Source organism: Carcharodon carcharias, chromosome 17, assembly GCF_017639515.1.
Source record: "Carcharodon carcharias isolate sCarCar2 chromosome 17, sCarCar2.pri, whole genome shotgun sequence".
Classification (NCBI taxonomy): domain Eukaryota; kingdom Metazoa; phylum Chordata; class Chondrichthyes; order Lamniformes; family Lamnidae; genus Carcharodon; species Carcharodon carcharias.
The window spans coordinates 77,818,798-77,845,277 of record NC_054483.1 but is presented as its reverse complement, the minus strand read 5'-3'; the positions used below and the strand labels follow the sequence as shown (position 1 = coordinate 77,845,277).

The following is a 26,480-nucleotide window of genomic DNA, read 5'->3' as shown; positions in this document are numbered from 1 at the left end:
GTATTCCTCTGAAACACCTAATTGTGATGTCCTAAAACAGTCAGAAAAAATCAAAACTTTAAAAAAAAATCCCTGTACTCCCCACACTCACTGCGATTGTGGCAGGGGAACTGTATTACACAAATATAGATTGCAATAGTGTTTGAAAATACAGTACTAGTAAAATTTATTTGTAAGGCCAAGGCTCTTAATGTTTCCCTGCTTATCCCTTCCTAGTCAGCATGGGTGACTGTAGAATATAAGACAAAGAACCTTTAAGGGATTGAAAAATAATACATTGTTTTATAGATTTCTATCAAAAATGGGAGATGTCTCCAGCAGTACTCAATTTAAGGTACATTTGGACAACAGAATGTTGGAACAAACTTCTGCATGTGTATTTTTACATTAATTCCAAGTATAGAAAACATATATATTCTAAACGGCATTTACTTGTTGGTGTTGCCAGAATGGGAAGACTATGAATGAAGAACTGGTAAAGAAAGATTTAAATGCAAAACCCAATAAGAACTATATGAAGCTGTCCTTGCCTTGTGGTGGAAGTCAAGGCAGGTCAGCTCCAAGGTAGGTAACTGAGGGGACTTAACTGTCTGGTTGCTAGCTTGCCACCATAGTTTTAATAGGGCACTGACAAACAAATTGGCTGTTTAATCAATGTGCATAAGACTATAAGATAATAAGGCGTAAGAGCAGAAGTAGGCCATTTGGCCGATCGAGTCTGCTCCGCCATTCAATGAGACCATGGTTGATCTAATAATCCTGAACTCCATTTTCCTGCTTTTTCCCATAACCCTTGATTCCCTTACTGATTAAGAATCTGTCTATCTCAGCCTTGAATATACTTAATGACTCAGCCTCTACAGCCTTCTGCTGTAAAAATTCTACAGATTGACTACCCTCTGAGGAAAGAAATTCTTCCTCATCTCTGTTTTATATGGGTGCCCCTGACTCTGAGGTTATGTCCTCTGGTCCTAGACTCTCTGACAAGCGGAAACAACCTCTCAGCATCTACCCTTTCAAGCCCCCTAAGAATTTTATATGTTTCAATAAGGTCGCCTCTCATTCTTCTAAACTCCAATATGCACAGGCCCAACCAGCTCAACCTCTCCTGATAAGAAAATCCCTCCATCCCCGGAGTCAACCTAGTGAACCTTCTCTGGACTGCCTCCAATGCCAGTATATCTTTCCTTAGATAAGGGGACCAAAACTGTTCACTGTATTCTATGCATGGTCTAACTAGTACCTTGTATAATTTTAGCAAGACTTCCCTAATTTTATACTCCATTTCCTTTGAAATAAAGGCCATTTGCCTTACCTATTACCTGCTGAACTTGTATGCTAGCTTTTTGGGATTCATGCACGAGAGCCCCCAAATCCCTCTGTGCTGCAGCTTTCTTCAGTTTTTCTCCAATTAAATAATATTCAGCTCCTCTATTATTCCTGCCAAAGTGCATAACCTCACACTTTCCCACATTATATTACATCTGCCACATTTTTGCCACTCACTTAACCTGTCTATATCCCTCTGTAGACTCTTTGTGTCATCCTCAACACTTGCCTTCCCACCTATTTTTGTGTCATCCTCAAACTTGGCAACAATACATTCACTTCCCTCATCCAAGTCATTAATATATATTGTAAATAATTCTGGCCCCAGCACTGATCCCTGGTTACAGGTTGCCATCCTGAAAATGTCCCCCGTATCTTAACTCTCTGTCATCTATTAGTTAGCCAATCCTCTTTCCATGCTAATGTACTACCCCCAACACCATGGACTTATTATGTAGCCTTATGTGTGGTACCTTATCAAATGCCTTTTGGAAATCCAAATATATTACATATACTGGTTCCCCTTTATCTATCCTGCTTGTTACCTCCTCAAAGAATGCTAATAAATTTGTCAGGCATGATTTTCCCCTTCATGAAGCCATGCTGACTCTGATTAGATTATGCATTTCTAAATGTTCTGCTATTACATCCTTTATAATATACTCCACCATTTTCCTAATGACAGATGTTAAGCTAACTGTTTTGTGTCTCCCCTTTTTGAATAAGGGTGTTACATTGGCAGTTTTCCAATCCTCTGGGACTTTTCCAGAATCTAAGGACTCTTGGAAGATTACTACCAGTGCATCCACTATCTCTGCAGCTATTTCCTCTAATATCCTAGGATACAACCTATCAGGTCCAGGTGACTTATCGGCCCTTAGCCCCATTAGTTTCCCTAGTACTTTTTCTCTAGTGATAGTTATCATATTTAATTCCTCCCACCCCTTTTGCCCTGTGATTAGTTAGTATTAGTGATTAGTTAGTATTTTTGTTCTTCTACCATGAAAACTGATGCAATGTATTTATTCAACTCCTCTGCCATTTCCTGGTTCCCCATTATTATTTCCCCCAGCCTCATTCTCTAAGAGGCCTATATTGACTTTGGCGTCTCTCTTTTTTAATTTTATTTTATTTTATTTTATTTTTATTTTATTTGGCGTTTATTTTCATTTTTATATTTTTAAAGAACCTCTTACTGTCCATTTTTAAATTACTTGCTGGTTTACCCTCAAAGTTTATTTTCTCCTCTTTATTATGATAGCATACTGTAAGCTGAGTATTCCCAACCCTATGGCAATGGGCTGGGAGGTGGGAGCATTGGTAATAAGGCAGGGCAAGGCATCAGGAGGGCAGCCAGATGTCTTCCTGCCGTCATAGTATATTACCAACAGCCTCAATAGCTGCCACTGGGGGGCCAAGTGAACCACTTAAGTGACAAATCATGGGCTGCCTCTCACCCCCAGTGGCATTTTGCACTAGTGGCCAACAAACAGATTCCAGGAATGGGCCCTCCATATTGGCTGCTCCATGGTCCATAGAGGGAGCACCGCCCCCCCCCCACCACCGCCCCCCAACCTCCCCCCTCAGCAGCAATGGCCTCCCCTACATATTAGGGCATGGCCACCACAATAAGAATCCACCTCTCCTGATCGCTTGGGCCTTCCTGGTCTTGAAGGATGCCTCAGCGAGGAGGTGCCCTTTCCTTCATCCTGCAGCCTCAGCAGTGGCCGCCAAATTGCTGGCCCTCTGATCGGGCTGGAAGCTGTGGGAGATGGGCTACCATCCTCAATTGGTCCTGTGTGGTGGCCTCTTAATTGGCCACCGCTGCTAAAATACTGCCCCAGGGTTGGCTCCTGCTTTCAGCCCCAATGGCAGGAGTTGATCCTCTTTGGAAAAATTCAGCCCTAAGTTCCAGTTTTTGTTAGACGAAGGGTGTGCACAGTATTAAATGATAGGATCTGTACTCTTCAGAAATGTGTGTCTGATTTCTGTCACCTGTGTTTTCACCCAATTAGAGACATGGATAAAAGCTAATTCTAAAATAATCAGGAACCTGTTATATAATTTTTAACTAGAATCAATAATATGTTTGTTATTAAATCATGAAACAATGAAATAAAGCGGTGATTACCCTCAGGTGCTGCACCAAACTGCCAAAGTCCGAGTGATGATCATTATTTGTTGATCCACTATGGTGAGGTACTCCACACATAAAGGGTTCTGCCTGCATGTCCTCTAGTCGATAAATTAAGTGTTCAAATGTAAATGAGCTTTCCAATGGCTCAATTCCGAAACTTTTTTCACCAATCAAAATAATTCCTCTGCAATAAATACACAAGAAGGATGAGAAGTACTCATTGTCCAGCTACTGTAATGAAGCAATGAAAGGATTATTTCCATGATGCTTTGCTTCCAGAAGGGAGCCAGACTCATAGAACTAGACTTTGGGTGCACATCTAGTCATTTTTGGAATGGGTCTGCACAAGCACACAGACATAAGCAGACATACACACAGACAGACACATACACACACATACACGCAGACACATAAGATGGAATTTTATGCTGTGGGATGGTACGGTCTCACTGAAGTTAATGGACTTTGAATGGCTCGCTCCAGTTATGCATTGCGGTCAACAGGTTCACAGCTGGACTCTCTTTAAACTATCCAGAAAGGTCCTTGGGGGTTTGGGCGGGGGTGGGGGGTGGGGGGGGGGGGGGGGGGGGGGGGGGGGGGGTTGTTGGGGGTTGGGGTGAGGGGTCAAACCCAGGATTTAGTAACTGGAGAATGCCGACACTGCTTGGAAAACTGAGCCAGAAACTTCACAAACTTGAGGTCCAAAGAGAGGTGACAGGGATTTCTGAGAGTGATATGATGGCTGTGCTCCAAGTCACAGTATGATATGGGAGGTCATGACTGATTCTGCTACTAGAAGGGGGACAACACTGCTGGTCTGTTCAGACTGCTCAATCCATAGAATCATTCATCACAGGAGACCATGCAAACCTGTGTGTATATGTTGGCTCTTTGAATGAGCTACCCAGTTAGTCCCATTCATTACTCGTTCCCCATAGCCCTACAATTCTTTTCCTTTTCAAATAAATATTCAATTCTTTATTTGAAGTTATATTGAAACTGCTGCCACCACGCTTTCAGGACGTGTATTCCAGATCATAGCAATTCAGTGTGTAAAAAAATTCTCCTTATCTTCCCTATCATTCCTTTGCTGATCAGCTTAAAAAAATCCAGATGTTCACGCCCTCTCTCTGCCATTCTCGTTTCTAACCCTAAAGAGTTAGATAAACTGGTGCCTGATAGTAATCAGACTACAGCGCTTGTCTCTTGTACTAAAATACATGCGCCTAATATAAGATGAAAAAAACCCTTGTCTTCTACAGGCAGAATTTTATGCTGATTGGGCAGGCGCACACCCGACCTGATCCGGCATGAAATTGCATGGAATGACGTCGGGCAAGTGTCCCAACGTCATCCCGTGCTGGCGCGATATTTCGGTTGGCGCTTGCGCGCAAAAGTTGGAAGCGCACCCACCGACAATTAAGAGGGTAAAACAGCACAATTGTCCACAATTTTTCATTGTTGGTCCACCCTTATGGTCGGCGGACAGGTGAATCGGCCAGGTGGCCTTTACCTTTTTCATCAAACCTCATCCGTAAGCGGGATGAGGTTTCCGTGATGAAATAAAATGTAAATAAATTTCTGTGGCCAGCATTTTCAGTAGCTAAATTTTCAGGTGATTTATTTTGATACATGGACACTTTCCTTCAGCTTCTCAAGTTCTTATTTTTGATTTTTCAGGTCTTCAGCTCCCTGAGACAGCTCTCTGCTCCCCCATCCCGGCAGCGATGAGCTTCTCAGCATGCATTTAACTGGCCAGCAGTGTGAAATCGCGTTCGGGGGCTGATTGCGGTCAGTGGTCTGTTGCCCAGCTGATCCCAGGCCCGCCGATTGCACCCGCCTGCCGACCTAAAAATTCAGGCCTATGTTTCCTTGTAAATTAAAGTAATGCCACTGCTTCAAATTTGATAACTACTTCTCAAATTCTAGGGCACCCTTAAGTTGAAGGTGTTGTCCACAACATTCCATTGTGATTACTGCCTTAATGTTCACTTGCACTTGAAGAAAGTTCCAGCATTAATTTATCCTGGTTAGCATAGAAGTGTAGAGTGTACTTTCTTAATTGTTGGCGGGCACGCTGCCGACTCTCGCGTGCGTCTGCTGACTGAAATATCGTGCAATATTTTATTCCCGATCGGGTCAGATGCGCACCCATCCGTGGGACATAAAATTCTGCGTATGCTATGTATCTGTAATGCATTAAAAATCCCAAAACATTTTACAGCCATTTAAGTACTTTTAAAATGTATTCAGTGTACTTTCCTCTGGTTATTAATGTGAGCAAAAAAACTATAAAACTCACATTAATACCTAGAAGCAACATCCCAAGTGCTTGCTTGTGGCAAAAGCATTTCAGATCACATTTACCTTTGTAAATCTCCTGTTAAGGGCACTTAAGCCTCCATAATTAGTTCAGTTCCATGGCAAAAATATACAAACTAGAATGATTAATTGTAAGATAAAATAACCTGAATTGTAATTGTCTCAAAGTACAGCGGCCCCATATCTCTAGTGGGAAAATGATGCAATCCACCAGAAAATAGTGGAAGTTACCAATAAACTGCTTGGACCTTACAGCTAGGTCCTGTAAACAGCAATGAGATACATGATCAGGGGCATTTTAATTGTGTTGGTTGAGGAATAAATATGGGCCAGGACAGCAGGGAAAGCTCCCTTCCTCTTCTTTGAAAAGTCACACAGGATCTTTTATGCCCACCTGAGAGGGTAGGTGTGGCAGTTCCAATTGTATATGTGAGGAGAAAAATTTTAATCAAAAAATTTAGTACAAAAAACCTGACAACAGGAAGTAAGGTTTTGTGGATAGGAACAGACAATAGACATAAGGGCCTAGAAATTTGTTAGTGCATTGGTCTGGTTTTCCAGAATGAAGTTAGCGCAACCCAATTTTGCACAGGGTTCTTCAAACAAAGATTCGGATCCTAACTTACATATGCAAAGGGCCTAATGCCTCCTTCAGACGTAGGCCCTGGATACCTTTATTTTTAACCTATATCAATATGGCAGTTGGCATACCTCCTGCACATGATGAGCACACCATTCTTGCCTGCCACATTGGAAACTTAGGCATCCATTTAGTGGTGTCAGTGAATTTTGAGGCTCAGATTTTTAATACATTACAGATACATAGCATACACATATGGAGCAGAATTTTACGTCCCACGGACTGGTGCGCATCTGACCTGATCGGGAATAAAATAGTGCATGATATTTCAGTCGGCAGATGCACGTGAGAGTCGGCAGCGTGCCCGCCAACAATTAAGAGGCCTATTAAAGTCATTAAATTAGCAATGAATTTGTATTTTTTGCTGCCCGTCCAACTTTACAGTTGGCAGGTGGGTGAATAAGCCAGGTGGCCTTTGCATTTTTAGGAAACCTCATCCACGGGCAGGATGAGGTTCCCTGTTCATGTGGCTGAGTCACATGTGGGAACATCTTTCCCTTATTTTCAAAATCTTTATTTTTCATTGTAAAATTCTTCAGCTCCCTAAGGCAGCTCTGTGCCTTCAGGGAGCTTTCAGTGAGCGGACCCCTGTGCATGCACAGATTTTTAGAGCTCACGCTCCTCCCACCCCCACCCCAGCAGCGCTGAGGCTCTCAGTACACATTTCACACTGGCTGGCCAATTAATGCAAAATCGCGGTTGGGGCTTGATTGCGGGTGGCTGTCTGTTTCGCGGCCACTCCCGGGCCCACTCGCCGTGCCCGACTGACCAAGGGAAACTCCTGCCCGTAGATCTTTAAACTTAGTAGTGGCATGGATTCAAATTACAACCGGATGAAATTTTTTAAGGAGATATTGGCCAGTAAAATCTGTGGGCTGCAGTTCTGCAGAATCATCCCCACCACTGCTCTCCAATGCTGGAGTTTGCAAGGTCTTGGGACAGTATCTAATTTATATGGGACAAGCGGGCAGAACTTGCATTGCAAGCATATCTCTTACCCACCAGCAATGCAATACCAGAATACAATGTACTTTGGCAGGGGATGAGGAAGCATTCTTCAGGGGTCTGCTTCCTTGGCCTTTAAACATCCCACACCAGTGTAGCTCATGACTGTTCATGTGGAGGCCGGTATCCATATCTCACTCAGTGTACCAGCCTCCCATAGAGCTTTGGGTTCCGAAACCTTCAGGGAAGTAGGAATTCCTCTGTAGGAAGACCTTTACCCTGACACTGCCCCCTGACCTTTGTCTTATATGAAGTGGGCAAAGGTGCTATGTAATCTGATATAACTAGGTCCAAGCAGTTTATTGGTAACTTCCACCATTTTCTGGTGGATTGCATCATTTTCCCACTAGAGATATGGGGCCGCTGTACTTTGAGACAATTACAATTCAGGTTATTTTATCTTACAATTAATCATTCTAGTTTGTATATTTTTGCCATGGAACTGAACTAATTATGGAGGCTTAAGTGCCCTTAACAGGAGATTTACAAAGGTAAATGTGATCTGAAATGCTTTTGCCACAAGCAAGCACTTGGGATGTTGCTTCTAGGTATTAATGTGAGTTTTATAGTTTTTTTGCTCACATTAATAACCAGAGGAAAGTACACTGAATACATTTTAAAAGTACTTAAATGGCTGTAAAATGCTTTGGGAACCCTGGAGTCTGAAAACAGTTACATAAATGAAAGTCCTGTCCTTAAAATTAAAATGCTACACTAAAATAAGGACCACATTACAAATAAAATGTGGACTGAATTATATATGTAAAACCTGGTTCACTAACGACTATTCCCTAATCCCAGCTCATTTAAAGACTACTTTTTCTTCTTCCGTTTTCTGCCCAAAGGCAGGTCCAACCCCCAGCGCCACATGCTCCACCATGGGTAGGGCAAGGAGGCAGGTCCCAAATCCATCTCAGTCAGAACAGGGGCCAAACCCTTTGCTGTTGGCACCAATCTGATTTAAGATGATATTTAGCCTTCATTCCCTGTGTATAACAGAATTACAGAATTGTTACAACACAAGAGGCCATTCAGCCCATCGTGTCTGCACCAGCTCTTTGAATGAGCATTTCACCTAATGCCATTCCCTGCCTTCTCCCCGTAACCTTGTAGATTGTTTCTTTTCAAATAATCATTTAATTTCCTCTTAAGTGCCTCGATGGAACCTGCCTCCACCATACTCTCAGGCAGTGGATTCCAGACCCCAACCAGTCATTGAGTGAAAAAGTTTTTCTCAATTTGCTTTTGCATCTTTTGCCAATTCCTTTAAACCTGTGCCCTCTTGTTCTCGAACCTATTATGAGTGGGAACAGTTTCTCCCTATTTACTCTGTCCAAACCCCCTGTAATTTTGAATACCCCTATCAAATCTCCTCTCAAGCCCTCTTTTCTGTAAGCAAACCAGTCCCAATGTCTCAATCTTACTTCATAACTGAAGTTCCTCATCCATGGAACCATTCTCATAAATCTCTTCTGCACTCTCTCCAATGCCTTCACATCCTTCCTAAAATGCAGCACCCAGAACTGTACGCAATACTCCAGCTAAGGTCTAACTAGTGTCTTATACAAGTTCAACATCATCTCCATGCACTTGTACTACATGCCCCTATTAATAAAGTCTTAGGATAATGTATGCTTTATTAACTGCTCTCTCAGCTTGTTCTGCACCATCAATGACTCACACATACATACACCCAAGTCCCTCTGCTCCTTCATCCCCTTTAGAGTAGTACCTTATATTTTACACTGTCTGTCCATGTCCTTCCTACCGAAATGTACCACTTCACATTTCTCCGCATTGAACTTCATCTGCCATCTATCTGCCCATTCCACCAACTTGTATATGTCTTTTTGAAGTTCTACACTGTCCTCCTCAGTTTACAATGCTTCCAAGTTTCATCTATAAATTTTGAAATAGTTCCCTGTACACCAAGGTCTGGATCATTAATATGTATCAGGAAAAGCAAAGGGCACAATACCAACCACTAGGGAACTCCACTACAAACCTTCCTCCATCCCGAGAAACATCCATTAACCATTACTATCCGTTTCCAGTCACTCAGCCAATTTTGTATCCATGAGTCCTGGAGCCTTTGGAATATGTGAGAGTCAGTCCTGGAGTATCTGGGGTGTGTGAGCGTCAGCTCTGGAGTCTTGGGTTGTGTGTTTGTGAGAAAAGAAAGACTTGTATTTGTCTAGTACCTTTTATGACCTCAGGATATCCCGGAGCCCATTAGACCTCTTTCTCTTCCCCAGAAAACAGTGGAGGCTGGGTCATTGAATTTATTTAAGGCAGAGTTAGACAGATTTTTGATAGACATCGGAGTCAATGGTTATAGGAGGGCAATTGGCAAAGTGGAATTGAGACCACAATCAGATCAGCCATGAGCTTATTGAATGGTGGAGCAGGCTCGAAGGGCTGAATGGCCTACTCCTGCTCCTAAGTCCTATGTTCTTATGTTCCTATGCTGCTACTGTCCCTTTTAATCCATGAGCTATAACTTTTCTCATAAGTCTGTTGTGCGGCATGGTGACAAACTTTTGGAAGTCCATGTACACCACATCAACAGTATTACCCTCATCAATCCTGTCTGTCACCTCTTCGGAAAACTCCAGCAAGTTAGTTAAATACAATTTTCCCTTAAGAACTTCACGCTGGCTCTCCTTAATTAATCTGATTTGTCATTGTGACTATTAATTCTGTCCCAAATTATAGTTTCTAGAAGCTTCCCCATCACCTGAATTAAACTGACTGGTCTAACACATGAGATTGGCAGATAAAATCATATTTATTTAAGAATTCCTGGCTAAAACAGTGGTCAACCTGGTCAGTTGGTAACACTCCCATCTCTGAATCAAAAGGTTGTGAGTTTCAGTCTCATGCCAGGACTTAGGCACACAGCCTATGCTGATACTCCAGTGCAGTACTGAGGAAGTGCTGGTGGTGGTGTTCCAATGCTGTCCTTGTCCTTCTAGGTGGTAGAGGTTGTGGGGTTTGGAAGATGCTGTTGAAGGAGCCTTGGTGAGTCGCTGCAGTGCATCTTGTAGATGGTACACACTGCTGCAACTGTGCATCAGTGGTGGAGGGAGTGAAGGTTTATGGTGGTGGATGGGGTACCAATCAAGTTGGCTGCTTTGTCCTTGATGATGTTTAGCTTTTTGAGTGTCGTTGGAGCTGTACTCATTCAGGCAAGTGGAGAGTATTCCATCACACTCTTGGCTTGTGTCTTGTAGATGGTGGACAAGCTTTAAGGAGTCAGGAAGTGAGTTACTCACCGCATAATTACCAGTCTCTGACTGTTCTGTGTAATCATCAGTGAACACCTCCACTTCTGACCTTATGATGGAGGGAGGGTCATTGATGAAGCAGCTGAAGATGGTTGGGCCGAGGACACTACCTTGAGGAACTCCTGCAGCAATATCCTGAGACTGAGATTAATTACCTCCATCCATCACAACCATCTTCCTTTGAGCTGAATCCAACTATTGGAGAGTTTTCCCCCCTCATTTCCATTGACTCCACTTTTGCTAGGGCTCCTTGATGCCACAGTGATCAAATGCTGCCTTGATGTTAAGGACAGTCACTTGCTCCTCACCTCTGGGGTTCAGCTCTTTAGTCCATGTTTGGATCAAGGTTGTAATGAGGTCAGGAGCTGAGTGGCCCTGGTGGAATTCAAACTGGGCGTCAATGAACAGGTTATTGTCTAATAAGTGCTGCTTGTTGGCACTGTTGACAACACCTTTCTTCACTTTGCTGATGATCGAGAGTAGACTGATGGGGGCAGTAACTGGCCAGGTTGGATTTGTCCTGCTTTTTGTGGACAGGACATACCTGGGCAATTTTCCATATTGCTAGGTAGATGCCAATGCTGAAGCTGATGTCTTAGTGAATATTCTTCCCTTGCTGTGCACGAACTGACTGTAGCATTTGCCAAGGAAATAAATTACTTCATTTCAAAAAGTAACTCAGTGAATGTGAAGTGCTATCAGACAATTCTGTGATATGGCAAGTTCTGAGATATTTGAAAAGGTGCATTTTGTTTCTTTCTAAATGGCTTTAGAGGAAAATTATAATTCATAAGATTTAAATCATTCAATTCAGTGAGATATTCAGCTCAATTTAGGGTTATATGAAACCATGTTTATTTGTAAAACAAAAACGGTTCTAATAAAAAACAGTTCTAATACAATACCTGATACCCAAGCAAGTGCTGAGCAAAACTGTGGAATCGATAACACCCTCCACAACCCCGTAGTAGTAACAGTGGATCTGAAATGAATGGTTCATTGTAGTTATTAATGATTGGGCTTTACAGTATAAGTAAGCATGACATTATTGCTAGGGTGTTAGCATTTTGAGTAGTTTTAGTGAAGTGCGAGTGATGTAGTGAAAATTACAATGATTTTTCTTCTCTTCTCCTCTCCATTTTCCTCTTGCTTGTTAGAGTATAGGTCCATGGGCTGGAATCACCCTCCAGACCCCAGCTCAACTGACTATTCTTCATATGTGACCTAGGACAATGACTATTCACAGGCTATTTACCTATAAGCACATTACAATGGGTTATTCCGTACTCAGCTGATACCTACACACTTTTCAGTAGAAGTCATTGCATGATCATATACTCTAGCTGATTTTCTCTGCCCTAACATGTGTTCCTACTAAGCAAGTTAAAATCAACTAACTCCATACAAACCAGTAGTTAAAGCTGGTATCGGAGTAGGAATTCCAATCTAATGTTAATTTCTGCAAAATTACAAGTGTTTTGTTTAGCAAGCTCATGCTAAACAGGGTTGGTGAAATTCATTACATTTAGAAGCCTTACAGCTAACAGGTTCTGATAAAGGGATACAACCAAAATGTTAGTTTCTCTGTTCTCTCCACAAATGCTAATTGACCTGCTAAATGTAACCAGCTGTTTCAGATTTTTTTTTTTAAGATTTGCAGTCTTTGAAGTTTCTTGCTTTTAGTTTTAAGCGAAACCCCATCCTGCCAATCAGTATTATTCTAAGCAGTCATATATATAGAGCTACATAGCTCTGAAGAAGGGTCATATGGAGTTGAAACGTCAACTCTGTTTTTCTCTCCACATATGCTGTCAGACCTGCTGAGATTTTCCAGAATTTTCTGTTTTTCTTTCAGATTTCCAGCATCTGCAGTATTTTGCTTTTAACAAAGTGAGCGTTGGTCATATAGCAAATGCGTCTGGGGGATTGATAATGGAAAGTAGGGAGATGGCGGATGAATTAAACAGGTATTTTGCTTCAGTCTTTACTATAGAGGACACAAGTAACATCCCAAAAATAGCTGTAAATCAGGAATTGGAAGGGAGGGAGGAACACGGGAAAATTACAATCACCAGGGAAGTGGTATTGAGCACATTGTTGGGGCTGCAGGCTGACAAATCCCCAGGTCCTGATGGACTTCACCCTAAGGTCTTGAAAGAAGTGCCTATTGAGATAATTGATTTCTTTGGTTTTAATTTTCCATTATTCCCTAGATTCAAGGAAGGCTCCGATTAGATTGGAAAATAGCGAATATAACTCCTTTAATCAAAAAGGGAAGGAGACAGAAAGCAGGAAACTACAGGCCTGTTAGTTTAACACCTGTCATAGGGAAAATGTTAGAAGCTATTATTAAAGATGTTAGAACAGGCACTTGAAAAAAATTAAGGCCATCAGGCAGAGTCCATATGGTTTTGTGAAAGGGTTCTTTGAAGGAGTCACATGTGCTGTGGATAAAGGGCTACCAGTGGATGTACTTAGGTTTCCAGAAGGCATTTGATAAAGTGCCACATCAAAGGTTATTTCAGAAAATAAAAGCTTATTGTGTAGGAGATAACATATTGGGATGGATAGAAGATTCCTAGCTAGCAGGGAGCAGGGTTGGCATAAACTGGACTTTTTCTGGTTGGCAGGATGTGACTAATGGTTTGTCACAGGGATCAGTGCTGGGGCCTCAAATTTTTACAATTTATATGAATGAATTGAATGAAGGGACTGCAGGAATGGTTGCTAAATTTGCTGATGACTCAAAGATAGGCAGGAATGTAAATTACGAAGAAGACGTAAGGAGGCTACAAACTGACATAGAAAGGTTAAGTGAATGGGTAAAGATCTGGCAATTGGAGTATAATGTGGGCAAATGTGAAAAGTTCATTTTTGCAGGAAGAATAAAAGGGAAGCTTATTATCTAAATGGTGAGAGATTATTGAGCTCTGAGATTCAGAAAGACTGGAAGTCCTAGTGCATGAATCACAAAAGGCTAGTATGCAGATACAGCAAGTAATTAGGAATTCATTTATTGTGAGGTGAATTGATTACAAAAGTAGGGAAGTTATGCTTCAGTTGTACAGGGCACTGGCAAGACCACATCTGGAGTATTGTGTTCAGTACTGGTCCCCTTATTTAAGAAAAGATGTAAATGCATTAGTAGCAGTTCAGAGAAGGTTTACTAGACAAATACCAGGAATGGGTTGGTTGTCTTATGAGGAAAGGTTGGACAGGTTAGGCTTGTATCCACTGGAATTTAGAAGAGTAAGGCGACTTGACTGAAACCTTTAGGGTCCTGAGGGGTCTTGACAGGTTGGATGTGGAGAAGATAAGAACATATGAAATAGGAGCAGGAGTAGGCCATTTGGCCCCTCAAGCCTGCCCCGCCATTCAATATGATCATGGCTGATCTGCCCCAGGCCTCAACTCGTCTTTCATGCCAGCTCCTCATAGTCCTCAACTTCCCAATATTTCAAAAATCTATCTACCTCTTCTTTAAATACTTTCAGTGATCTAGCCTCCACAACTCTCTGAGGTAGAGAATTCTAGATATTTACTACTCTCTGAGAGAAGAAATTCTTTTGCATCTCCGTTTTAAATGAGTGTCCCCTTATTCTGTAACTATGTCCCTAGTTTGAGATTCCCCCCCTAGTGGAAACATCTTCTCAACATCTACCCTGTCAAGCCTCTCTGAATCTTATACGTTTCAATAAGATCAACCCTCATTCTTCTAAACTCTAATGAATAAAGTCCTAACCTGTTTAGCCATTCTTCATCCCAGGAATCAGTCTAGTGAATCTCTTTTGAACTGCCTCCAATGCTGGTATATCCTTTCTTAAATACGAGGACTAAAACTGTACACAGTGCTCCAGGTGCAGCCTCGCCAACACTCTGTACGGTTGTACAAGATTTCCCTATTTTTAAACTCCAACCCCCTAGCAATACAGGCCAAAATTCCATTTGCCTTCTCAATTACTTGCTGCAACTGCATGCTAACCTTTTGTGTTTCATGCACAAGAGCACCCAGATCCCTCTGTGCTGCACTTTTTTGGAATCTTTCTTCATTTAAATAATAGTCTGCCTTTTGATTTTTCGTACCAAAGTGCATGACCTCACACTTTCCTACATTAAACTCCATCTGTCAAGTTTTTGTCCACTCACTCAACCGGTCTATATCCCCTTGCAGTTTCCTTATGTCCTCATTCCAACATGCCCTCCCACCTATTTTTGTATCGTCAGCAAATTTGGATACATTACACTCAGCCCCCTCCTCCAAGTCATTAATATAGGTAGTAACTTATTGAGGGCCTAGGACTGATCCTTGTAGTTACGTCTTTCCAACCTGAAAAAGACTAATTAATCCTGACTCTCTGTCTTCTATGTGTTAACCAGTCCTCAATGCATACTAATACATTATCCATTGTCCATTATACTTTGAGCTCTTATCCTGTGCAATACCTTTTTATGTGGCACCTTATTGAATGCCTTCTTGAAATCCAAATACACTACATCTACCGGTTCCTTTTTATCAACTCTGCTTGTTATCCTCAAAGAACTCTAGCAAATTTGTCAAACATAATTTCCCTTTCACAAAGTCATATTGACTATGATTGTGTTAAGCTTTTCTAAATGTTCTGCTATTTCTTCCTTAGTAATGGACTGTAGCATTTTCCCAACTACAGATGTTAGGCTGACAGGCCTATGGTTTATTGCTTTTTGTCTGCTTCCCTTCTTGAACAGGGTTTTCCAATCTGCTGGGATCCTCCTGGAATCCAGTGAATTCTGGAATATTTCGACCAATGTCTCCACTATATCTGCAACCACTTCCTTTAAAACCCTTGGATGCAGACCATCAGGCCCGGGTGACTTGTCTGCCTTTAGTCCCATTAGTTTCTCAAATACTTTGTCCCTCATGATAGAGACTGTTACAAGATCTTTCCTTCCATTAGCTCCTTGCTTATCTGATATCTTTGGAATGTTTATAGAGTCCTCCACCATGAAGACCGATGCAAAATATTGGTTTAAATTATCTGCCATTTCCCTGTTCCCTGTTATTAATTCTCCAATCGCATTCTCCAAGGGTCCCACGCTCATTTTAGCTACTGTGTTTCTTTTTATATACCCAAAAAAGCTCTTGCTGTTTGTTCTTATATTTCTTGCCAATTTACTTTCATAATCAATTTTCTCCCTCTTTATTAGCTTTTTAGTCATCCGCTGCTGGTTCCTAAAAAAATTCCCAATCCTCTGGCCTACCACTAGTTTTCGCTGCTCTGTATGCCTTAGTTTTTGATTGGATATGCTCCTTGACCACCTTTGTTAACCATGGGTGGTTCATCCTTCTCATCAAGTCCTTCTTTTTAACTGGGATAAATTTCGCTGAGCATAATGAAATATCTGTTTAAATGTCTACCACTGCTCATCCACTGACCTTCCCCTTAGTCTATTTTTGCAGCCCACTTTACACAATTCTTTCTTCATACCTCTGTAATTGCCCTTATTTAAGTTGAGGACACTGGTTTGTGGTCCGAGTCACTTACTTTCAAACTGAATTTGAAATTTTACCATATTCTGATTGCCACCCCCTGGAGGATCCTTAACTACAAGATCTCTTATTAATCATACCTCATTACACATTACTTGATCTAAAATAACCTGTTCCCGGGTAGGTTCTGCAACATATTGCTCTAAGAAACAATCCCTGATGCAAATTTGTCTTCCATGTTATCCCTGCCAATCTGATTTGTCCAGTCAGTGTGCAGATTAAAATCACCCGTGACAATTATAGCACCCTTCTTACAAGCCTCCATTATTTCCCATTTGTACTTTGTCCTACAGTGAGGCAACTCTTCGGGGGCCCATATACGATTCCCACCAGTGACTTCCTCCCCTTGCTATTCATTATTTCCATCCAAATTGATTCCATATCATGATTTATTGCACCTATATCACTACTCACCATCACACTGATCCTTTGTTTATTAACAAAGCAACCCCATCTCCTTGTCTTTTTTGCCTATTTTTCTGTACCCATGAATACCCATGAATATTGAATTCCCCGTCTTGGTCACCCTGAAACCACATCTCTGTAATAGCTATCAAGTCATATCCATTTCAACTCACCTATCTTGTTATAAATGCTGTGTGCATTCAGATAAAGAGCCTTAAGCTTTGACTTTTTACCATTATTATTCATTCTGGTTCTAATTTCTGCTGCACTCTTCTGCTTATATTTTCTGTTCCTTCCTGTCACATTTTGATTATCATTCGCCTCTTCACTACCCTTCTAAACTTTTCTTCTATTGAACCTTCCCCCCACTAATTAGTTTAAAGCCCAATTTACATGTTTTCTATTGTGGGAGAATCTAGAACGACGTGTCACTTTTTAAAAATGAGGTGTTGCTCATTTAAAACAGAGTTGAGGAGAATTTTTTTCTCTCAGAGTGAAGTGAGTCTTTGGAACTCTCTTTCTCAAAAGGAGGTGGAAGCATCTAGCTTTAAGAGCTAGATAGATTCTTGATTAACAAGGGGTGAAAGGTCATTGGGGGTGGGCAGGATTGTGGGGTTGAAGTTACAATCAGATCAGCCATGATCTTATTTAATGGCAGAGCAGGCTCGAGAGACCAAGTGGCCCACTCCTGCTCCTCTTTTGTATGTAAACCGGAAAATGCCAAACTTTAAATTTGGCAATAATGAATACAATCTTTCTGAAAGACTGCATATGTTCAATAAACACAATGAATTTACTTGCCATGCGGTCATACAGGGCAGAATCTTCTGCTCATGCTGATGGCTAGTTTGGAGGCAGGAAGTGCATGTAATTAGGTGGAATGGTGGCCTACTGGAATCCTGCCACCCACCCCGCCTCCGCCAGAATTATCTCTTAGTGGGAATGTCCTTGGTCGACCTTCCCATCCCACCACCTATTGAGACCCTTAAGTGGCCAATTAATGACCACTTAAAGGACTCACCACCCCTAGTATTAACCCAGTTGGAGGAAGGGCTGTCACCACGTAGCATGCTCATCCACTAAAACCATGCAGCCAGCCTGTCACCTCTTGGAGGGTTCCCTCGATCAAAGGCACTCAGTGCCTGATCAAGGGACAGGACATCAGGAAGCGGGGTGGGGAGGGGCATTGAGAGCCAGCCCTCTGCTCTTGCTGCTGACCCCCTCTCCCCAGGATCCACATACTGTGGAACACTCCACTGCCCAACATTACTTACAGTGATCCTGGGACTCCACTGCCTGTCCTTCCAGCAGCAGCCATGGCCTCCCAAGTAGCATTGCTGAGCAGAAGAGCTGCTGGCCTCTGATTGGCTGGCAGATCTCAGTGGGCGAGGCTTCTGCCCTGAGGTCTTGAGTCCAGGGGAAGGCCTGCTGCTGGCTTTGCCACTACCTAATTGGTTTATGGTTCAGTGGGCCATACCAAAAAGAGGCAGCCGGGTCTCTCGCTGGCTCACCTGCTGGCAGGCGAAATCCCTGACATCTCAACAATATTTCACCCACACATTGATAACGCATGCATGGATAAATATATATGAATGTCTCTGGGGGCTGTAATAAGCCTCACAGTGTCCTATGTGCTGAGAATAGAGGGCTAACTGCCAACTGCTGTGCACTTACCCGAATGTTGGGTTTAGATGCCTTCATTTTGCCTTCTTTGTCATATGTATATTGTACAAAATCCTTAGCAAGCAGATTCCTGTAAAATAAGATTTATATGCTGTTGTACTAATTAATATTATCTTACGACTTGATTGATGCCATACTGAGTAAATGGTGTGCTAAGGAGGAAATAATTTCTATTTACGTGCCAGCATTTATGTTATAAGGACGTCCCAATACACTTCAAAACCAACAAATTACTTTTGAAGTACAGTCATTGTTGTGTTACATGCAGCAAGGTTGAATAATCAATGATGAAGTTAATAACCACAAATAAAACACAAAATACTGCAAATACTTGAAAATCTGAAACAAAGCAGAAGTGTAAAGCATATCTAAATTCCCATTATATGTCCCTGTGAAAGGGAAGGCTGAAGGTAGGGATTCCCACCTCCAGGACTAAGGATGGCGACTCACTTCTCAGAGCTGCTGGTCCAATCAGAGGGCCGATAGCTGAACAGCCTCAGAAGTGCCACTGATAGAGATGACCTAACCTCTGCTGAGGCTGCAAGGAGTAGAACAGGGTTCCTCCATGTTGAGCCACCCTCAAAGGGCAGGTAAGTATATTTTTAATGTACCAGAGCCAGACAAGCAGGCCCAGCAATCCAAGGGATGAACCCTCCAGCATCGGCACAGAGCTGTGGGGGCAACCATTGCTGCCACGGGGCCCCTCTGTGGACCATGGAGTGGCCATAAAGAAAACAATCTTTGGGAACCCACGGGAAAGTCAATTCAACGTACCTGGTGGTGTCCCCATTCAATGGAGATTCATCCTAATGCCAGTGAAGTGCTGTCAGGTGTGGAAATTATCAACCACAATTGAAATAATTGGCTGCCTGCCTCTGATAATATGCCATGGCAGCAGGAAGACATTGGGCTTCCCACTTGCTGCCTTCTCGATGCCATTTTACTAGCTTTTCTGCAAAAGCCTGTCTCCACAGGGCTGCTAAAATTCTGACCCTTGTCTCTAAGCCTCTATTTGTAGCCCAAATGACTATGGGATATTTATAATGCTGGGATTTAATACTGTTCCCTGTCCTGCCCTTGAAAACTTTGGGCGTAATCGTCCCAGATTTGCACTAAGCACAGAAGCGGGTGGGAGATTATGACGTTTTACCCGCAGGCCGCAATGGCGGCTTTTCATGCCCTATCATCCCAAACCCGACATATTAATTATGAATTCCTGGAAACACGCAGTTTCCATGCGGGCAAGCTCTCATTCGCACAGCTGTATAGAAGGCAAGAAATCTTCAGCCCCCAGGTTCAATGACACATCCCTCGAGCGTCTTGTGGATACAGTGGAGGCCTGCTGTGATGTTCTCTAGCCCCCGGTCTGGTCACAGGATGGGTAGCAACATCACTAACCTGGTTTGGGAGGCAGTGGCAGCGGTGGTCAGTGACAATGCCCTGCAATAGAGGACAGCCACCTAGTGCTGCAAGAGGATCAATGATCTCCTCTGTTCCTCCAGGGTAAGTCATTCTTCTCATCACTCTCAACTCGCACACTCACAAACCATCACACATCCACAGGGATCTCACTCACTCACTGCCAGTTCAAGGGACATCACCATTCACTCTCTCACACACACCTTCATTGGCCTCATCCTGTCCTTTGGACCACCCACCACCCACACATGCTGGGCATACTTATCATCTGGCCTGGCAGGCATCCTGCTTACATTCTCTCCATCTCTATTCATGCAAGATAAGCTGGCACACAACAGAAAGGAGAGGTCACAGACTAGTGAAGGAATGCCTGAAATCAAGGTCCTCAGAGCCTTGGAAAACAGAGCCATCCAGCTGGCCAGCGAAGATCTGGACCATTCTTGTGCTGACGTTGAGGTTGGCGGTGCTCTACCAAGCGAGGATTCAGCAGTGCAACGTCCATCAGACAACCATGCTGTGACTGATGTGTCCTGTTTCACAGGCCACTGTGATGCACTAATTATCTCTCCTTGCTTTCACAGGCACACCTGGGAAATGCCAGGAGAGTCCATGACCCAGGGCCTCCAATCAAACCCCGAGGGAAGCTCAGAAGAGGAATCCGCTGAAACCCTCCTTGATGACCAGTCATAGCGCTCACCCACACTCTCCACCAGTGCAGAGACACACACCTCAGTGAGACCTAGCTTTAGAACAGCCTCAGGATCACAATCTGGTGAGTACATCGCACTGTCTAATCCAGAGCAGGTGGCAGCAGGGACTTCCAGGTACCCGGCACTCAGAGGACTGCTTGAGGCCAGAAATTTGTTGAGTCCGAGTCAGATGACGAGCCTCCAGACTCGGTCATGTCACAGTTGCTGGAGCTGCAAACGCAAGCTCGGGAACATCAGGAAGGGATGCACTCCTCAGATTGCGAGGCATGATGGAGGAGTCGGTCCACCTTCACTCTGAAGCGATAGCACTGGCATGCCAATGCACTGAGGTCAACACTGGTAGAATGGCATCCACCAAGGAGACCTTGGTCCAGGACGTCGCTCCTGTGCTGTTGTGTGGGCTCAACTCCAATGCCGATGCCATAGTTGGCCTCCAATAGTGTGTACGTGAGAGGGATGCAGGACAGCCTGCTCTCGCACTAGCTACCCCTTCTCTTCAAGGAGCCAGCCAGGGGCCCTTGGGAGGGGGTTCAACAGGTGCACACCCCTGTCCAGGTGACTCGGGGAGTGCCCAGCCCATACAAATCCCCTCTTCCTGTGACCTCAGCAGCTCCAGCTTCACACGCTGAGGAAGGTGTCACTGCCACACAGCAGGACCCCAAAAGCAAGCCAGGGTTCTCCAGGTCCCAGCCTTCCAGAGGACGCCTGCCAAGGTCATCACGGGCAGGACTTCGCAGTCAGCAGGCTGCCTCCACCTCTGCTGTGGTTGTCAGGGGAGCACTGAGATGTAGCAGTAGGGTTATGAAGGTTAAGAAGATGTATCACCGCTATCTTACCTCTGATATCAAAACACAAATAGCTAATGGAAGCATTGGTCTGCGGTAGGGATGTTTCACCCCAGAGTCACCTACAACAATGATTAGGAGAAGGGTGCCTAGTTTCAACAGTTTTCCATGAATCTGCTTGCACTAACATTTGGTGAGACCTTCACAAACACAAGACCTGGGATACTTGAGCTGTTGATTCAGATGTCCTGTGTTAGCACAATGCGACAAAAAAAATTGTGCATCTTTGCAATATATTTTTGTTATTCACTATTACATTTCCCCACTTGCACAACGTAATGCAACACTGAAGAATGGCCAAGATCCAGCAGCAGCTTACCAGCCCAGTTATCAACTGTAACAATTTTCACTTTAACCAGCCACACCGCCTCCAAGTTCAGTCAGCCTGCACATTAGTCCTGTGTCCAGTTAAGTATCTGCTCTAGGTGATCTGAATTACATGATAAAACACAATTCCCTGAGGGAATGCTTGAACCACTTTTAAAAAAACCAAAGTTGCACAGCCTGGGCACAGGTGTTAATCACTTATACATAATGTTCACTATTGTAAATAAACTCCCAAGAATGTCTCCCTGCCTATGGCTCCTTGTTCTGGTGAGCAGTGTTCGTGTCACTCAGATGTGAAACCTTTCTGCACAAGGTAAAGGCAGGTATCTCAGTCCAGGGTCTCTTCCCTGTGTTTTGTACAACCTTCAGACCAAAGTGATGGTCCAGCCTCACACTCCCTGGACACATTACTGATGACTGCACCTCAATGACGCTTGTCATTGCTACCAAAATGTCATGGGCAGGCGTCACAGAGTTCCGGCATTCTCCCTGTATGCTCTCAGCACCTTTAAGATGGGGCTGGCCCCCAACTCTTCAGCATCTGTGACCAGTGATGCTGTGCTCCTGAAGGACTCAGGTGCTAAAGGCGGACAAAGGATCAGATTCTTTTAAAGTTTCATGTCTGCATCTTCATGATATGGCCCTGACCACAGACCGCAAGTGAGCTGCCCTCGGCCAGATAGCGTCAGACATTCATAGAGGCTATGTGAAGATCTACGGAGTGTCCTCACTGCATGTCATCATCATCCTCCTGGAATTGAGCAACTATTAGGGACTCCACTGCATTTCCATTACAGAAGCATTATCACAGAGAGTATGTGTGCTGTCATAAGCCAGCCTGGCATCAAACATTTACAGATGCAATGTGAGGATCTATGGGGTCTCCTCACTGCATGTCGTCATCATCCTTCACAAATCCAGCACCATTGAAGGCCTCCTGAGTGCACCTGCCTCATCTGGTCAGTGCGAGGGCCTCATTATCGTCATCATCACCTTCCAGGATCTCCTCATCCTCATCACTGTCGATGTCTTCCTCATTGGAGGAGACGTCCAGCTTCTGCATCTCCTCCTCAGCCAGCTTGTCTCCCCATTACAGCGCCAGGTTGTAAAGGGCGCAGCAGGCAACAATGATGCACAACACCCTCTGTGGACTATATTGCAGGACTCCAGACCGGTCCAGGCACCAGAACCTCATTTTCAGCATTCCAATGGTTTGCTCCACCACGTTGTACCTTCGCTCTGCTGCAGTCTGAGGCCACTGCACAGGTGTCATCAGCCTTGTCCTCTGCGGGTAGCCTTTGTCCCCGAGAAGCCAACCCTGCAGCCTCTGTGGACCCTGGAAGATGTCCAGGCTCTGTGACCGACTAAGAATGTAGGAGTTGTGGACACTCCCTAGAAACTGTATGCAGACCTGCAGGATGTGTTTGGGGTGGTTGCACATCAGCTGCACATTCAGCAAATGGAAGCCCTTGCGGTTGACATAGTTGACCCTTTGTTGCAAAGGTGAGTTGATCGCACCCTGCACCTGTGGAATACCCAAGATCAGGGCAAATCCAATCGCTCTTGCATCCTGGCTATCCTGGTCCTGGGTGAAATGAACAAAGTTGTGTGCCCTCGCAAAGATGGAATTCGTGACCTCATGGATGCATTAGAGGATGGAGGCTTGTGATATCCCACAGAGGTCACCTGTGGAGCCCTGAAAGAAGCCACTGGGGTAGAAATTGAGATGTTACTTTCACAGCCTTCCATGCCCCCTTGGCGCCAAATCCTGCAGTAGCTGGCAGATGTGACTGACCAGTTCCCTAGACGTGCACAGTCTTCGGTGACACTATGCTGTGAGAGCCTCCACCAGTGACTGCTCCATGGCCAGCTTGAACAAGGTGATTGTACAACATGCCTAGTCATCCAACTGATTCTGCAGTCCACTAAAATGCTCATTGTTTGCAGTCTGTGCCCGAGGGATGAAATTCTGGAGCACTTGGTGGCACTTTCATGTGTCTGCATTGCTTGAGTGGGCAGATAAGCTGGAGACCCGACTCCAAGCATGTCAATGTGGCTATGCCTGAACTGTCTCAGCTGGTCACTTTATAGAAGGTTTCCCTAACGCTTGGGCACTTCCCTCCCCGCACATGCTTATGCACTACCTTCAACCGCCCTTAAGGGGCAGCCCTTTTCCACCACCCCCCAACCTTGAAGTCCAAAAGGTGACCCTCACGAGCACTGCGCAATGTTGCTGTGCATTCACCTCTGAGTTCCCCTCAAAATGCAGTCCACCAAGTACACATCTTATATATGCTGTTGTGAAACATATCGGCGTGTAAAAGCCGCTGACCTGGGCGGACAATCCAGCGGTGGGGGAGGGGGGATAATCCTGGCATGCTGGCATTATAATAACATGCTGATGTATTAGAATGAAATTCCCGACGTTCGATGGCAGGAAACATGGCTGAGTGGACGATTGCAAACTGGTTTCACGATGTCGCAAAACTGACTTTTGGCCTTCTTGCCATTCTGTCTGCTCACACTGCCGAGTATGCCTGACAACAGTGGGCATGGACGATTCAGCCCTTAGGAAAAGAGGATGAAGAACAGTAGAGTCCTTTGAACTACATTGTGTGTCACAGGGCTAGAATTATCATCTGCCTTAGACTTTAAAAACACAGAAGCACATTCTTTGGCTGCATTCTTCTGTGTTTCAATCGGGTGGAGATGATGAATTGTCCTCAGGGCACAAACTAAGTTATTTTTGTGTTATAATAAGGGAAAATGTTTGCACAATACTTCAGTCTGTCCTACTAAACTAATGTTTTAGAAGTAATATGAGGTAATTTTATGAAATTACACTCAACCCAATATTTCGTATGTTAAATGGACAGAAAGCCTGCAATTGCTGTCCAAAAACCCAATAGACCCTGTCAGCACGAAAGGCTCCATGAGAATATAATGTTGTAAAATTAGCTCTTATATTTCAAAAAAATATTTAAAGGCGGTTAACTTTATCTCATTACACTGAATCAATTGGACGGTGACTACAGTAGTTTTGCAGCTGAATATCTAAGCAGCGAGGAAACAAACACCGACTGTAACAGTATTGTTTGTTTTCTCACAATTTCCTGTCCTCCTCTTCTGATGGCAGTGACTCTACTCACCACACAATGAGTGTGTTTTTTTAAACTGCTAAGGCACTTGGTAATTCCAGTCCTGCAGTACACAATGCAGCTCAAAAACCTCTACTACTCCAGATCTCCTTGGTCTATCTTGCTGCAGTGAAGGAGAGGGAACAGCTTTGAACCCCAGCACATTTTAACAGCAGCCCTCCACTGCCATAACTTCCAACTTGCATTGGAAAGTGTTGGCCCTTAGGAATTAGAAGAAATAAATGCCTGCTTACTTGCCCTTGTAAATTATGCTGACCCTTCCCATTGCCAGAGCTGCTTGGAGCCTGCATTGAAAGACTCCCTGCAGGCCCCAGCGAAGTGCAGCTCTGGCGGATTCAAGGAGGCCATGCCCCTTTTTTATGACACTATAGTAGGAGGGGTGCAGGTGTCGGAGGTCAGAGCTAGGGATTTGGAGGTCGCGGGTGGGGGCGGTCACAAGTTGGGTGGGTTGGGATGGGGGTTTGGAGACCAGGGGGCTGGGGGTGTCAGAGATTGGGGCTATGGGGGGGTTGGGGAGGTAAGCAGAGTAGTTTTGGGAGGGTCGGGGGTGGTGTTGGGAGATCAGTGGGTGGTGTTGGCTGGGGCTGTCAGGGGTGGAGGGCTCGGGGAGTGTGGGAGGAGCTGTGGTGTTGCTGGGGGAGTCCCATGGAGTCAGCCTGGGTCTTTTCAATAGTTACATAGAAGTTAAAAGAGGTTTTAATTCTTCTAACTTTTTCTGAGTAATTATTGGTGTAACTGTGGCGGAACCATCCAAAGTTTGCGATTTAAACCACATTTTTGGATGGTTTCCAGTGCAATTGTCCAGAGGAAGCATGCACTTCTGGGTAATTGCCGTGCAAACCCTTACCTGAGACCTTCCGAGAGGGATTCCCCAGTGCATCTTTGGGGTAACCCCAAATCCAACGCTGCGGAGCTTGGTGGTTACGGCCCATTCTTTTAGAGGAAGAACTAAACTGAAGCTCCATCTGTCCTTGCTGGACATTCAAGAGCCCTGAGCTTTTCCAGTGTTTCTGGTCATCAGTGCTTCTTTAATTCATGCCAACAAAACAGGTTAACTGTTCATCTCAGTGCTGATCATAAGTTCCTGTCATGTAGTGTAGTGATAATATCACCGGGCTAGTAATCCAGAGGCCCTGGCTAATGCCCTGGGAACCTGGGCTCAAACTCTACTACAGCACCTGGTGGAATTTAAATTCAATTAATCACTGTGAAAAAAAATCGAATTAAAGCTCATCTCAGTAATGAAATTATTGAATTTTTGTAAAAACCCATCTGGTTCACTTAGGCCGTTTAGGGAAAGAAATTTACTGTCCTTACCTGATCTGGTCTACAGGTGACTCCAGACTCTCAGAAATAGGTTGACACTTAACTGACCTCTTTAATGGCCTTGCAAACCATTCAGTTACAGAAAAGTCAAAAAGGAATAAAACTGGACAGACCACCTGGCATCAACTTAGGCACCTGTTGATCCTGCAAAGTCCCCTTTACTAACATTTGGGGGCATGAGCCAAAATTGTGAGTGCTATCCTACAGACTAGTCATGCAACATAGTCATACTCACCAAATGAAACCTTACAGTTAATGTCCCAGGCACCACCATCACCATCCCTGGATATGTCCTGTCCCACCAGGAGGACCAACCTAGCAGAATTGGTATACATTTGGGATGGAGTTGCCCTGCGAGTC

At 44.0% G+C, this 26,480-nt stretch overlaps 1 protein-coding gene across 2 annotated transcripts in view; it reads right to left on the bottom strand.

Annotated features, from left to right (window-relative positions):
- zgc:174164 (uncharacterized protein LOC570656 homolog) overlaps positions 1–26,480 on the bottom strand; it is a 76,542-nt gene that overhangs the window by 35,435 nt on the left and 14,627 nt on the right. For both annotated transcript variants that reach the window (XM_041209831.1, XM_041209832.1), the window contains exons 4-6: positions 18,327–18,405; positions 11,626–11,702; positions 3,461–3,650 (exon numbers count right to left, since the gene is read on the bottom strand). In XM_041209831.1, coding sequence (XP_041065765.1) covers positions 3,461–3,650; positions 11,626–11,702; positions 18,327–18,405 — 346 coding nt within the window. The remainder of the gene's footprint in view (positions 1–3,460; positions 3,651–11,625; positions 11,703–18,326; positions 18,406–26,480) is intronic.